General features: G+C 44.6%; 1 protein-coding gene across 1 annotated transcript; it reads right to left on the reverse strand.

Annotated features, from left to right (window-relative positions):
• Positions 1 to 1767: 1767 nt before the first annotated feature.
• Positions 1768 to 9147, reverse strand: LOC121542936 (recoverin-like). The gene is made up of 4 exons (XM_041852570.1): positions 9086 to 9147; positions 8383 to 8919; positions 3869 to 3980; positions 1768 to 2245 (listed from the first exon to the last, which is right to left on the reverse strand). Exons 2-4 carry the CDS (start codon positions 8761 to 8763, stop codon positions 2157 to 2159), a joined length of 582 nt encoding a protein of 193 aa, XP_041708504.1. The 5' UTR covers positions 8764 to 8919; positions 9086 to 9147; the 3' UTR covers positions 1768 to 2156.
• Positions 9148 to 14460: the final 5313 nt, after the last annotated feature.

Genomic DNA, 14460 nt, shown 5'->3' on the forward strand with positions numbered 1-14460 from the left:
TTATCGTTTATCACATTTGCACACTTCAAGTGTTCCTTCAACAGCGACACCATTTAGAGCTTCTTAGAATAATTCAATTTATAGAATGAACAATGAACAAATGATCAAGTACATGTGTATTCAGGACAGTGCAAAACACTAGACAACCATTACTTTTTCACAATCAGCTTAGAGTACCAAAAAGCCATTTTAACTTCAATCCGATAGGAAAACAGTATTTAGCAGGAATGTTGTATCAATATACAAAGAAATAAATAAATACAGTGGGGAGAACAAGTATTTGATACACTGCCGATTTTGCAGGTTTTCCTACTTACAATGCATGTAGAGGTCTGTAATTTTTTATCATAGGTACACTTCAACTGTGAGAGACGGAATCTAAAACAGAAATCCAGAAAATCACATTGTATGATTTTTAAGTAATTAATTTGCATTTTATTGCATGACATAAGTATTTGATACATCAGAAAAGCAGAACTTAATATTTGGTACAGAAACCTTTGTTTGCAATTACAGAGATCATACGTTTCCTGTAGGTCTTGACCAGGTTTGCACACACTGCAGCAGGGATTTTGGCCCACTCCTCCATACAGACCTTCTCCAGATCCTTTCAGCTCCCTCCAAATATTTTCTATTGGGTTCAGGTCTGGAGACTGGCTAGGCCACTCCAGGACCTTGAGATGCTTCTTACGGAGCCACTCCTTAGTTGCCCTGGCTGTGTGTTTCGGGTCGTTGTCATGCTGGAAGACCCAGCCACGACCCATCTTCAATGCTCTTACTGAGGGAAGGAGGTTGTTGGCCAAGATCTCGCGATACATGGCCCCATCCATCCTCCCCTCAATACGGTGCAGTCGTCCTGTCCCCTTTGCAGAAAAGCATCCCCAAAGAATGATGTTTCCACCTCCATGCTTCACGGTTGGGATGGTGTTCTTGGGGTTGTACTCATCCTTCTTCTTCCTCCAAACACGGCGAGTGGAGTTTAGACCAAAAAGCTATATTTTTGTCTCATCAGACCACATGACCTTCTCCCATTCCTCCACTGGATCATCCAGATGGTCATTGGCAAACTTCAGACGGGCCTGGACATGCGCTGGCTTGAGCAGGGGGACCTTGCGTGCGCTGCAGGATTTTAATCCATGACGGCGTAGTGTGTTACTAATGGTTTTCTTTGAGACTGTGGTCCCAGCTCTCTTCAGGTCATTGACCAGGTCCTGCCGTGTAGTTCTGGGCTGATCCCTCACCTTCCTCATGATCATTGATGCCCCACGAGGTGACATCTTGCATGGAGCCCCAGACTGAAGGTGATTGACCGTCATCTTGAACTTCTTCAATTTTCTAATAATTGCGCCAACAGTTATTGCCTTCTCACCAAGCTGCTTGCCTATTGTCCTGTAGCCCATCCCAGCCTTGTGCAGGTCTACAATTTTATCCCTGATGTCCTTACACAGCTCTCTGGTCTTGGCCATTGTGGAGAGGTTGGAGTCTGTTTGATTGAGTGTGTGGACAGGTGTCTTTTATACAGGTAACGAGTTCAAACAGGTGCAGTTAATACAGGTAATGAGTGGAGAACAGGAGGGCTTCTTAAAGAAAAATTAACAGGTCTGTGAGAGCCGGAATTCTTACTGGTTGGTAGGTGATCAAATACTTATGTCATGCAATAAAATGCAAATTAATTATTTACAAATCATACAATGTGATTTTCTGGATTTTTGTTTTAGATTCCGTCTCTCACAGTTGAAGTGTACCTATGATAAAAATTACAAACCTCTACATGCTTTGTAAGTAGGAAAACCTGCAAAATCGGCAGTGTATCAAATACTTGTTCTCCCCACTGTATATTTGTGCCTCAATTATTCTGTAGTGTTTATATTGCATCACATACTAATTACAATAGCGGCCGTCTACCTTCATATTTATCCCCTTGGGTCATAAAACAGCCTCAATCCAATAGAAATACATGCACAGACAGACATGTATACTTTAACCAACATAAACCCCTACTTTATCAGAAGGTACAGTGAAGACAATTAAGACACCACCATACAAGAGTATTTACACAGAAGGGAAAGACAGAACATTAGAATACAATGAAAATGATAGAGGATGAGGAGAAGAAAGAGTGTGTGAGGGAGGAAGAGGTAAAGAAGAAGGGATGACTAGTCAGTGATGGGTTCGTAGTGGATGAGACGCATGGCGTTTTCGTTCTCAGTCACCCCCTTGATGAACTCTCCCTCCGCCAACCGGTCTGAGAGAGCGCGAGAGAGACAGCGAGTGAGAGACAGAGACAGAGAGCAAAAGAGAGACAGAGAGAGAGAGAGAGAGACATTGGAAATAATTAACAAAAAAACAGAGCAAACTAGAATGCTATTTGGCCCTAAACAGAGAGTGCACATTGGCACCGTGACTGACCCAAAATTAAGGAAAGCTTTGACTATGTACAGACTCAGTGAGCATAGCCTTGCTATTGAGAAAGGTCACCGTAGGCAGACCTGGCTCTCAAGAGAAGACAGGTTATGTGCACACTGCCCACAAAATGAGGTTGAAACTGAGCTGCACTTCCTAACCTCCTGCCAAATGTATGACCATATTAGAGACACATATTTCCCTCAGATTACACAGATCCACAAAGAATTTGAAAACAAACCCAATTTTGATCAACTCCCATATCTATTGGGTGAAATACCACAGTGTGCAATCACAGCAGCAAGATTTGTGACCTGTTGCCACAAGAAAAGGGCAACCAGTGAAGAACAAACACCATTGTAAATACAACCCATATTTATTTATTTTCCCTTTTGTACTTTAACTATTTGCACATCATTACAACACCGTATACAGACATAATATGACATTTGAAATGTCTTTATTCTTTTGGAACTTGTGTGAGTGTAATATTTACTGTTCACTTTTTATTGTTTATTTCACTTTTGTTTATCCATTTCACTTGCTATGGCAATGTAAACATATGTTTCCCATGCCAATAAAACCCTTAAATTGAGTTGAATTGAGAGAGAGAGAGAGAGAGAGAGAGAGAGAGAGAGAGAGAGAGAGAGAGAGAGAGAGAGAAATAAATAAATAAATAAATAAAGGAGAGAGAGAGAGAGAGAGAGAGAGAGAGAGAGAGAGAGAGAGAGAGAGAGATAAATAAATAAATAAAGAGAGAGAGAGAGAGAGAGAGAGAGAGAGAGAGAGAGAGAGAGAGAGAGAGAGAGAAATAAATAAATAAAGGGAGAGAGAGAGAGAGAGAGAGAGAGAGAGAGAGAGAGAGAGAGAGAGAGAGAGAGAGAGAGAGAGAGAGAGAGAAATAAATAAAAAAAGGGAGAGAGAGAGAGAGAGAGAGAGAGAGAGAGAGAGAGAGAGAGAAATAAAGGGAGACAGAGAGAGAGAGAAGTTGTAAAATGTAGCCTACTACTTCACAGCTGATTAGTGTTTGACCCTGTAATCTTCCTCAGGGGGATTGTTGTGTACCACACTGTACTGTATGTGTACTGTACATACCATTTGTCAGTAGTTCTTCAACAGTACATACTGTATGTCTTTGCATTTGGCTCAATAAGATGAAACATTTTCTGTGGAAAAAGCAATGTTTTGGTAGGGAATGAATCCCCAGGTGGGTGGTGGGTGTATGTCCTTAAACCAAAGGGCAACTCTCCTGTAAGAGATCACATGATGAAGAACGTAATCTGTGTACGCTGGACGGACGTCCTACAGGAGAAACAGCTGCTGAGCAAAGAACATAATGACATAAAACCTTTCCTCTCATTACCACAACAACACAAGTCACAACAACCTGCTGTGAACCTGTGTGTGTGTGTGTGTGTGTGTGTGTGTGTGTGCGCGTGCGCGTGCGTGTTTGTTTGTCTCTTACCGTTGTCTGGTTTCTCAAAGAATCCCCACAGTTTGTTGGCTCTCTTCTCTGGTGTATTCTCGTCGGCTGGTAACTTGGGCAGATCTTCCTTGGGGATTAGGTTAAAGATGGCCTGAGAGAGAGAGAGAGAGAGAGAGAGAGAGAGAGAGAGAGAGAGAGAGAGAGAGAGAGAGAGAGAGAGAGAGAGAGAGAGAGAGAGAGAGAGAGAGAGAGAGAGAGAGAGAGAGAGAGAGAGAGAGAGAGAGGAGATAGAGAGAGAGAGAGAGAGAGAGAGAGAGAGAGAGAGAGAGATCGACAGGAGAGAGAGAGGAGAGAGAGAGAGAGAGAGAGAGAGAGCGAGAGAGAGCGAGATCGACAGGAGAGAGAGAGGAGAGAGAGAGAGAGAGAGAGAGAGAGAGAGAGAGAGAGAGAGAGAGAGAGTAGGGGAACAGATAAAGGAAGATTGCAAAGACTTCTTTTACATATCTACAAGTTCAGAATACTGTATATGGCATATGATCTGCTACAGTTTACATGTATCACTTAGTTGGTGCCTGCAGCCTCTCATCATAGCCTTAACATGGGTCTGTGTGTGTGTTGGGCATCCCAATACATGTTTTTTACAACACGTCTGAAGGGAACCAATTTGACCACTAGAGAAACCCATTTGACCACTCCTGTGCGTCATTATTTACAAGTTAGCTTGTCTTTTCTAAGATTCACTTTCACTTACATTATATATGGAACTACATCAATTGCCCACATTATTTAAAGATAAACTATTTAAAGATAAACGTTTGACCTACTTTATTGAATGGAGGTTTAGAAAACTTCCTGGGACCCATCATATTCAGCTCTCTGAGATAGTCAGAGATGTGTTCTGCCCTACCAAGCAAAAGAGCAGTAACTGCTTATAGAGTGAAACTGAGAAATATGACTTTAAATTGCCAAAATTAATTGTAGGCAGATAATTGGAGTTGTGGTTATATGTTGTCTTACTATGAGGTTATTTTGTATTCATATTGACCCTGACCTCTGACATGACCTTTGGCCCTAGACAGGGTTCAGCCTTCTTGCCTGGAATACGTTTCCATGACAATTCATTTTTTACACAAACTTGTGTTCATAGATTTACTTCTTGCTTGGTACGCCCACTGGAATATGTTTCCATGACAATTCATTTTTTACACAAACTTGTTCATAGACACACTACATGGCCAAAAGAATGTGGACACCCCTTCAAATTAGTGGATTCGGCTATTTCAGCCACACCCGTTGCTGACAGGTGTATAAAATCGAGCACAGAGCCATGCAATCTCTATAGACAAACATTGGCAGTAGAATGGCCCGTACTGAAGAGCTCAGTGACTTTCAACGTGGCACCGTCATAGGATGCCACTTTTCCAACAAGTCAGTTCGTAAAATGTCTGCCCTGTAGAGCTGCCCCGGTCAACTGTAAGTGCTGTTATTGTGAAGTGGAAACGTCTAGGAGCAACAAGGGCTCAGCCGCGAAGTGGTAGGCCACGCAAGCTCACAGAACGGGACTGCTGAGTGCTGAAGCATGTAGCATGTAAAAATTTTGCAACACTCACTACCGAGTTCAAAACTGCCTCTGGAAGCAACGTCAGCACAATAACTGCTTGTCGGAAGCTTCATGAAATGGGTTTCCATGGCCGAGCAGCCGCACACAAGCCTAAGATCACCATGCGCAATGCCAAGCATCGGCTGGAGTGGTGTAAAGCTCGCCGCCATTGGACTCTGGAGTGATGGAGGAATAATGGCCTGGGGCTATTTTTCATGGTTCGGGCGTGGCCCCTTAGTTCCAGTGAAGGGAAATCATTACGCTACAGCATACAATGACATTCTAGACGATTCTGTGCTTCCAACTTTGTGGCAACAGTTTGGGGAAGGCCCTTTCCTGTTTCAGCATGACAATGCCCCTGTGCACATAGCGAGGTCCATACAGAAATGGTTTGTCAAGATCAGTGTGGAAGAAATCGACTGGCTTGCACAGAGCCCTGACTTCAACCCCATTGAGCACCAACATCAGTGCCCGACCTCACTAATGCTCTTGTGGCTGAATGAAAGCAATTCCCCGCAGCAATGTTCCAACATCTAGTTGAAAGCCTTCCCAGAAGCGTGGAGGCGGTTATAGCAGCAAAAGGGGGGTCCAACTCCATATTAATGCCCATGATTTTGGAATGAGATGTTTGACGAGCACGTGTCCACATACCTTTGGCTATTTAGTGTATTTGTATGTCATACAGTGTCATGTACTGTAGCAGTAACTGCAGCCCAAAGCTCAGTGAAGCCAAGGTAAAACACAGTAACTGACTTGAGTGATTGCAGTTACTGCTTTTTTCCCTTGGTTTCACTGTAACTTTTTCCAGTTACTGCAAACACAACACAGTGGAGGCAGGATATTTGTCCACGTGATAAAGCAGGCAGTTACTGCTCTTTTGGTTTGTAAGGCAGGTGAAGGCACCTGCATAAAGGAATGACCTGCAGTTTGTATTGCACACATATCATGGGCTATTTGGCCAATCAAGTGCTATTTCAAAATTATGTGATTTTGCAATGACAATCAAAATCTAATAAAGCCACTGTAATAACAGATTATAGACCTATGGTGTAAATTATCCACAATAAAGTCAATAGTCAATCGGGGGCCATCTGAGTGTAACAGAATGGGAATGGGAGTGACTGTGCACTTTAGAGTCAGGCCTTAAAGCTTTGTCCCACATAGAGACAGGAACCACTCATCTCTCACACTTAAAACACCCAGATTAACGTGGATTATCGCCAAGATGTCCTCCTCCTTTTTCTTCCCCTCCCTCCCTCCCTCCCTCCCTCTGCCCTGTTTGGTTTAGGCTGAGTATTTCCTAAGGTTAATTTAGTGTTTTACCCCCTAGGCCTAATCCAAGATTGGAATTGGGTGAAATGATCCTAGATCTGTGCCTAAAGCCAACTTTTACCAGAGGAGGGTTGGCTTGGCAGGCTATTCAGTACAGCCTATATAGTACAGCCAGTTCCCCGTTGCCCTGACAATTATAATCTTGACAGAGAATAAACACATTTTGGTGCCAGTACGGTACACTAACACTGGGGGAGGGGTGGTGCAATACATGCTCATTGGCAATCTGCCAGGGACAGACAGACAGACACAGGCTCACCTCAGGGCAAAGGTACTGGACACTATTTACCTCTCCATCCCTCCCTCCCGCCTCCATCCCTCCCTCCAACTGCACCGTTCCCACAGCCACTGCTACACTTCTACTTATCTATCAGCTGGGATAGAAGAAGGCTAATGGAAATGACTGTTGGTCTTGGCCAGTGTTGTTCAACATTGATTCTGGGCCAGGGCCAGGGCACCCACTGGGTATGCTGGATTTCACTCCAGCTCGGCATCACTTCGGCTGCGTTTACACAAGCAGCCCAATTCTGATATTTTTTCCACTAATTGGTCTTTCAACCAATCAAATCAGCTCTGAAAAAGATCTGCTGTGAAAAGATCTGATGCGTTTGGTCAAAAGACAAATTAGTGGGAAAAAGATCAGAATTGGACTGCCTGTGTAAACGCTGCCTAAGATACTAATTAATAACTCAGCTTAGAACCAATGAGCTAAATGACGTTGAGAGTAAACTATTTTAGAAATACTATTTTGAGACAAATGGTGGTCTGCCAATTCAACTAAGCCTTGTTAATGGGAGTAATTGGTAAGCAAAAAAATAAACTGCATACAGTGGGTTAAATTGAGAAACCCTGTTCTAGGCAACATGGGCTGTGTTCACACAGGCAGCCCAATTATAACCTTTTTTACACTAATTGTTCTTTTGACCAAATCACATTAGATCTTTTCACGTCAGCTCTTTTTCAGAGCTGATCTGATTGGTCAAGACCAATTAGTGAAAAAAATATCAGAATTGGGCTGCCTGTCTAAACGCAGCCATAACTGGGGATGTGTTACTTAGTTGATTATCTACAGACTACATACTGAATAAGTACAGAAGCATGGGGACCACAGTAAGTACAGTTGCCTACATTTTCTGGATGCTAAATCATTAATCTCGTGGATTATCAGGAAGGATTGGGTGGCTGAAATGGGCAAGAGCTCAACATTAGCTAATTGATGATTAGGACTGGGACCTACATACCGAGGAAAAGACGATCACTTTTGACCACAGACTGATTTCTGATGATATATAATATATAGACAGGACCTACATTTGAGAAAAGTCATATTCCCAGAAGACCACCATTTGTTCTCCTAAAAAAGCATCACAAAATGTTATGGCTTGTTTTTTTTGTTGTCAATTTGTAGGTGACCCACTTTTCCCATGCTACATACTGTAAATGCTAGAAAAATCTGCTCCTTTGTATGCCTATATCCACAATTCCTCCTTGTCCCATCTTCAAAATTATCCTCACCATCATTGATTGTTGTAAGAAGGTTCCCGTACCCAGTGGTTTGTGGTTGGATATCTTCTCTTGCCCCTTAATAGTTAAGGGTTAGAATCTTTTCTTGATCACTTACCTGGCAGATGACTTCCACTTCTGTCTTGGTGATGTATCCGTTCTTGTCCACGTCGAATAGTGAGAAGGCCCACTCCAGCTTCCTCGTCGTCTTCCCGCTGGAGGTCATGTGCAGTGCAATGATGTATTCCTTGAAGTCCAGAGTGCCGTCCTCGTTGGTGTCGAACGAACGGAACACATGCTGAGCGTAGGTCTTGGCTTCGCTATCGGGGAAGAAGCGCTCGTAGATCCTCTCGAACTCCTCTGGCGATATGCGTCCAGTGGGACACTGCTTCTGGAAGTTCTCGTACCACTGGCACAGCTCGTTCTCCGTGAACTTGGTGTTGAGCTTCAGGTCCTCCAGGATCTCCTTTGAAATAGCACTACTCTTGGCGTTCCCCATCGTAGTAGACTGTACTGTGTCTCTCTGTTATTGTCGAAGGCTCTCTGAAGTAGGGCCTTTTTGAGTCACTGATCCGTCTTTTGTTTGGGTAAAATCCTCTGGTACTGTGGCTCTTCCTTTCCTTCCGTTGACTCAGCTGTCCAGTCCAAATGATTCCTGAAATAGTTACAAATAGATATTGTCCAACAAGCACAGCACAATCAGATCTCTACAATGACTGGAGTGTTACCCAGTGTACCACTAGGAACCATACATCAACAAAACCCTTCACTATCAGGGAGAAAGAACAGAGAGGGAGGCAGAGCAAAGAGACATGACCTACCCGTGTCAGCAGTAGAGAGAGTATGAAGTGATGTGTTAGGGATGGACTGATGTCATTCTGATGGGTGACGTAGATAGATAGATAGAGGGAGGGATGAGGGGGGTGGAATTAGACTGCTACCTTTGGCGACTGAGTTAATTAAGTTAATGCAGGATTTAAGGTGGCTGAGCTTTTCACTCAAATTAACTTCGTAGTTTCCATTTTATCTTTTGCCAAACCATCTCTCTTGCCAAGGCCCTGTTATCATTCTCAATAATAGCCAAATCCTAATCTTGCCCAATTGAAATCAATGCAGGATTTATTTGAAAGGATTTGTCTTTGCTTGGTTACCACATGACCTAGCCAGGTGAAACACTGGACCCTAGACCCAATACAGACACCGTATAAGATTGTTAGTTGTAACAACGAGTGCTGTATTCATGTGTTGAGCAAAAGCTGAAGTTGTCTGAACCAGTTTATAGTCTGATGTAAAGCAAAAAATAAGTCTCACACCGGTTTCAAACATCATGGTGGAGGACAAAAGTCTGATTTGTCACACTAGTAAATGACTATTCTCTATTTTAAGACTATTAAAGTAAGCGGTAGTTGATTAAGGTTTTGGGTCTCTATGTTCTAGTAAAGGCACTTAAATGGGTTTAGCTGAGCAGGTCCTTCTAATTCTAAACCAGCCATCTGTACAGGTCTGTCCAGGCCTTTTATAGGAAGTTCAGCTCTGCCCCTGGCCACTTCCTTCCTTCACCTCTCCGTCTCTGTCTCCTTCCCTCCTTCACCTCTCTCTCCCCTTCCCTCCTTCACCCCGTCTCTGTCCCCTTCCCTCCTTCACCCCGTCTCTGTCCCCTTCCCTCCTTCACCTCTCTGTCTCTGTCTCCTTCACCCTGTCTCTGTCCCCTTCCCTCCTTCACCCCGTCTGTCCCCTTCCCTCCTTCACCCCGTCTCTGTCCCCTTCCCTCCTTCACCTCTCCGTCTCTGTCCCCTTCCCTCCTTCACGTCTCTGTCTCCTTCACCCCGTCTCTGTCCCCTTCCCTCCTTCACCCCGTCTCTGTCCCCTTCCCTCCTTCACCCTGTCTCTGTCCCCTTCCCTCCTTCACCTCTCCGTCTCTGTCCCCTTCCCTCCTTCACGTCTCTGTCTCCTTCACCCCGTCTCTGTCCCCTTCCCTCCTTCACCCCGTCTCTGTCCCCTTCCCTCCTTCACCCTGTCTCTGTCCCCTTCCCTCCTTCACCTCTCCGTCTCTGTCCCCTTCCCTCCTTCACGTCTCTGTCTCCTTCACCCCGTCTCTGTCCCCTTCCCTCCTTCACCCCGTCTCTGTCCCCTTCCCTCCTTCACCCTGTCTCTGTCCCCTTCCCTCCTTCACCTCTCCGTCTCTGTCCCCTTCCCTCCTTCACCCCGTCTCTGTCCCCTTCCCTCCTTCACCCCGTCTCTGTCCCCTTCCCTCCTTCACCCCGTCTCTGTCCCCTTCCCTCCTTCACCCCGTCTCTGTCCCCTTCCCTCCTTCACCCCATCTCTGTCCCCTTCCCTCCTTCACCCCGTCTCTGTCCCCTTCCCTCCTTCACCTCTCTGTCTCTGTCCCCTTCCCTCCTTCACCTCTCTGTCTCTGTCCCCTTCCCTCCTTCACCTCTCCGTCTCTGTCTCCTTCACCCCGTCTCTGCCCAACTTCCCTCCTTCACCCCGTCTCTGTCCCCTTCCCTCCTTCACCCCATCTCTGTCCCCTTCCTCCTTCACCCCGTCTCTGTCCCCTTCCCTCCTTCACCTCTCTGTCTCTGTCCCCTTCCCTCCTTCACCCCGTCTCTGTCCCCTTCCCTCCTTCACCTCTCTGTCTCTGTCCCCTTCCCTCCTTCACCTCTCCGTCTCTGTCTCCTTCACCCCGTCTCTGCCCAACTTCCCTCCTTCACCTCGTCTCTGCCCCCTTTCCCTCCTTCACCTCTCTGTTTCTGTCCCTTTTCTCCTTAACCTCTCTGTTTCTGTCCCTTTCCTCCTTCACCTCTCTGTTTCTGTCCCTTTCCTCCTTCACCTCTCTGTCTCTGTCCCTTTCCTCCTTCACCTCTCTGTCTCTGTCTCTTTCCTCCTTCACCTCTCTGTCTCTGTCCCCTTCCCTCCTTCACCTCTCTGTCTCTGTCCCCTTCCCTCCTTCACGTCTCTGTCCCCTTCCTTCCTTCACCTCTTCCCCTTTCGTTCTCTGCTACTCCATCCTATCCATCTCCTCCCTGCTCCTGTCCCCTTCACTTGTTTTATTCTGTCCCCTCATCCTTCCCCTCTGTACACCTTCTCTGCTTCCTGTCCTCCACCTTGTCTCCTTCCCTTCTGTCCCCTCTGTCTCTTCCACCTTGTCCCCTTCCCTTCTGTCCCCTCTGTCTCCTCCACCTTGTCCCTTTCTCTCCATCCTGCACATCATTTTCCAGGAAGCTCGGCTCCTAGATGTGTATCTCAAACTCCTCCTCTCTCTAGCTTGTCTCTCATCATGCCTTTGTTTTGTCTCTACAGTGTAAACCTAAGTCTCTTAGTGTTTGTTTTGACAGAAGTATTGCTGTAACGCACTGTAAGTCCCTTATGGTGCTTTTGCATTGAGACTTACCCTCTCACCAGTGGGCCGTCAGTGTTTTATGTTAATGTGGGGTCTAGTGTTATTGTGTTTCCATCAGAGCCCTATACTACGAATCAGGTTTGAGGCGTTATCTAGGTAACTTTGGTCAACTCTGAGTTCAACTCGGGATAACCGGTACCACGAAAGTGGCTCAACTTTTAGCCAGGTACATTTCTATGGCAACAAATCCTTCAAAACTAACCTGCTCCGGTGCAGGCTAACTCTATTTCTCCTGAATGATGCGTCTGAGCTGCGAGTTGAGTACCAATTAAATCAGATTCCCTCCCTCTCGCAATGATTGCGTCATCATCCCCTTCATTTGAGGAAGATGACTGATTTTAACAAAATATTTAATCAAAAGTTTTTTGTTACAATTTTTTAATGTTAAAATACCTATCAAATTACACATTTAGTACTGACAGAGTGCATTTGAAATTTCATGCACAGTAAAACTTTTGTATGACATTAAAATTATTTAATCGATAGCAGTGGGAAAAAAGGTTCTCGTGCATTGATAAGCACACCAAAGACTGCATTAATGATAGGTAATAAAATAAAGACGGCACTTCAACAAGCCTATTTCACACCACAGCCTGATGAATTTAGATTTCGGCACAAATGAAAATATGGCACTTCGCCCATGCATTGATGTCAGCATTGTCTCAATAAAGGGTTTGGCGTTCGACTAGTCATGTGTGACATGCAAACGCAGTTACAAGCCTGCTAGAGTTAGCAGCAGGCGGACGAGACATATTCACCGTCGCAGTACAGATAAAGCCTGAGCTGGAATGTGAAGCTAACTGAAGCTGGCTAGCTTTAGAAAACCCTAGATCTAGCTTGCTTCATAGTATACCACTCAGGAGTGTGACACTTAAGACTAGAATCAACAACCTCTGCATCATTCAAGACTGTTGCTTTGTGAGAAGGTGTTAAAGTTCACAGTTAGCCATTGTTATGTACCGTGCATTGGTAAAGTATTCAGACCCCTTGACTTTTTCCACATTTTATTACGTTACAGCCATATTCTAAAATTGATTAAATAAATACAAATCCTCATCAATCTACACACAATACCTCATAATGACAAAGCGAAAGCAGGTTTTTAGAATTTTTTCAAATGTATTAAAACAAAAAAACAGATACCTTATTTACATAAGTATTCAGACCCTTTGCTATTAGAATCAAAATTGAGGTCAGGTGCATCCTGCATCCATTGATCATCCTTGAGATGTTTCTACAACTTGATTGGAGTCCACCTGTGGTAAATTCAATTCATTGGACATGATTTGGAAAGGCACACACATGTCTATATAAGGTTCCACAGTTGCCAGTGCATGTCAGAGCAAATTGCGTCAAGGCACAGATCTGGGGAAGGGTACCAAAAAAATTCTGCAGCATTGAAGGTCCCCAAGAACACAGTGGCCTCCATCATTCTTAAATGGAAGAAGTTTGGAACCACCAAGACTCTTCCTAGAGGTGGCTGAACAATCGGGGGAGAAGGGCCTTGGTCAGGGAGGTGACCAAGAACCCAATGGTCACTCTGACAGAGCTCCAGAGTTCCTCTGTAGAGATGGGAGAATCTTCCAGAAGGACAACCAACTCTGCAGCACTCCAACGATCAGGCCTTTATGGTAGAGTGGCCAGACGGAAGCCACTCCTCAGTAAAAGGCACATGACAGCCCGCTTGGAGTTTGCCAAAAGGCACCTAAAGGGCTCTCAGACCATAACAAACAAGATTCTCTGGTCTGATGAAAACAAGATTGAACTCTTTGGCCTGAATGCCAAATGTCACATCTGGAGGAAACCTGGCACCATCCCGACGGTGAAGCATGGTGGTGGCAACATCATGCTGTGGGGATGTCTTTCAGAGGCAGGATCGAGGGAAAGATGAACGGAGCAAATTACAGAGAGATCCTTGATGAAAACCTGCTCCAGAGCCCTGAGAGGATCTGCAGAGAAGAATGGGAGAAACTCCCCAAATACAGGTGTGCCAAGCTCGTAGCGTCATACCCAAGAAGACTCAAGGCTGTAATTTGCCAAAATGTATAAAAAACTATTTTTGCTTTGTCATTATGGGGTATTATGTGTAGATTGATGAGGGAAAAAAACAATTTAATCAATTTCAGAATAAGGCTGTAACATAACAAAATGTGGAAAAAGTCAAGAGGTCTGAATACTTTCCGAATGCACTGTAAAAGCCAGCTGAAAAGTAGCCAGGGCCTTGCCTCCAAGTTAGAGCAGGTCCGCCAGAGTCTCTATTTTTCTTGTGGTAGTATAGTTTGTGTCCTTCTCCTACCCCCTTTCCTCCTCACACATTTATTTGTGCCTGTGCTATAAGTAATAAGGTAAGCAATTGTCCAAATGGACTTACAATTAACCCACACATCCACTATGTGACGAATGGGTAACAACTCCACAAGTCCAACTCTAGCGTTGCAGACACCATGCTCCTTCTAACCATATCCCATGCAACTTCGCTATTGGAACACCATATAGAGGTTTACATGTCCTACCCTAACGATTTTTTTCTTAAATCAGCCATAACTCCGCTTGTGACATGGGGAATGGAAGCTTGTTTTGTGCAATAGTGAGGGGCAATTGAATGCAAGCTTCACAAAAAAAATATAGCTTATCTATGGGTAAGAGGGTTGATGTGTTATGCTCAACTCGCTCAGTTTTCCACCACAAAACACCAGAAAATGGCCAAACAGAGTAGAACCAGCTCATCTGCTTTTACACTATGATTTGACTATATAATGTTCAATGTTTCTTTGAATAAAAAAATGAATAGTTTCA

The sequence above is a fragment of the Coregonus clupeaformis genome, chromosome 17 (assembly GCF_020615455.1).
Source record: "Coregonus clupeaformis isolate EN_2021a chromosome 17, ASM2061545v1, whole genome shotgun sequence".
NCBI lineage: Eukaryota > Metazoa > Chordata > Actinopteri > Salmoniformes > Salmonidae > Coregonus > Coregonus clupeaformis.

Bases quoted from the DNA above. Each gene is read 5' to 3' on its own strand.
- LOC121542936 (XM_041852570.1), bottom strand. From the start codon at position 8,763: ATGGGGAACGCCAAGAGTAGTGCTATTTCAAAGGAGATCCTGGAGGAC. The intron at 3,981-8,382 runs GTAAGTGATCAA...TCTCTCTCTCAG, and splicing joins AAGTGGAAGTCATCTGCCAG to GCCATCTTTAACCTAATCCC. The intron at 2,246-3,868 runs GTAAGAGACAAA...GCGCTCTCTCAG, and splicing joins CTTTGAGAAACCAGACAACG to ACCGGTTGGCGGAGGGAGAG.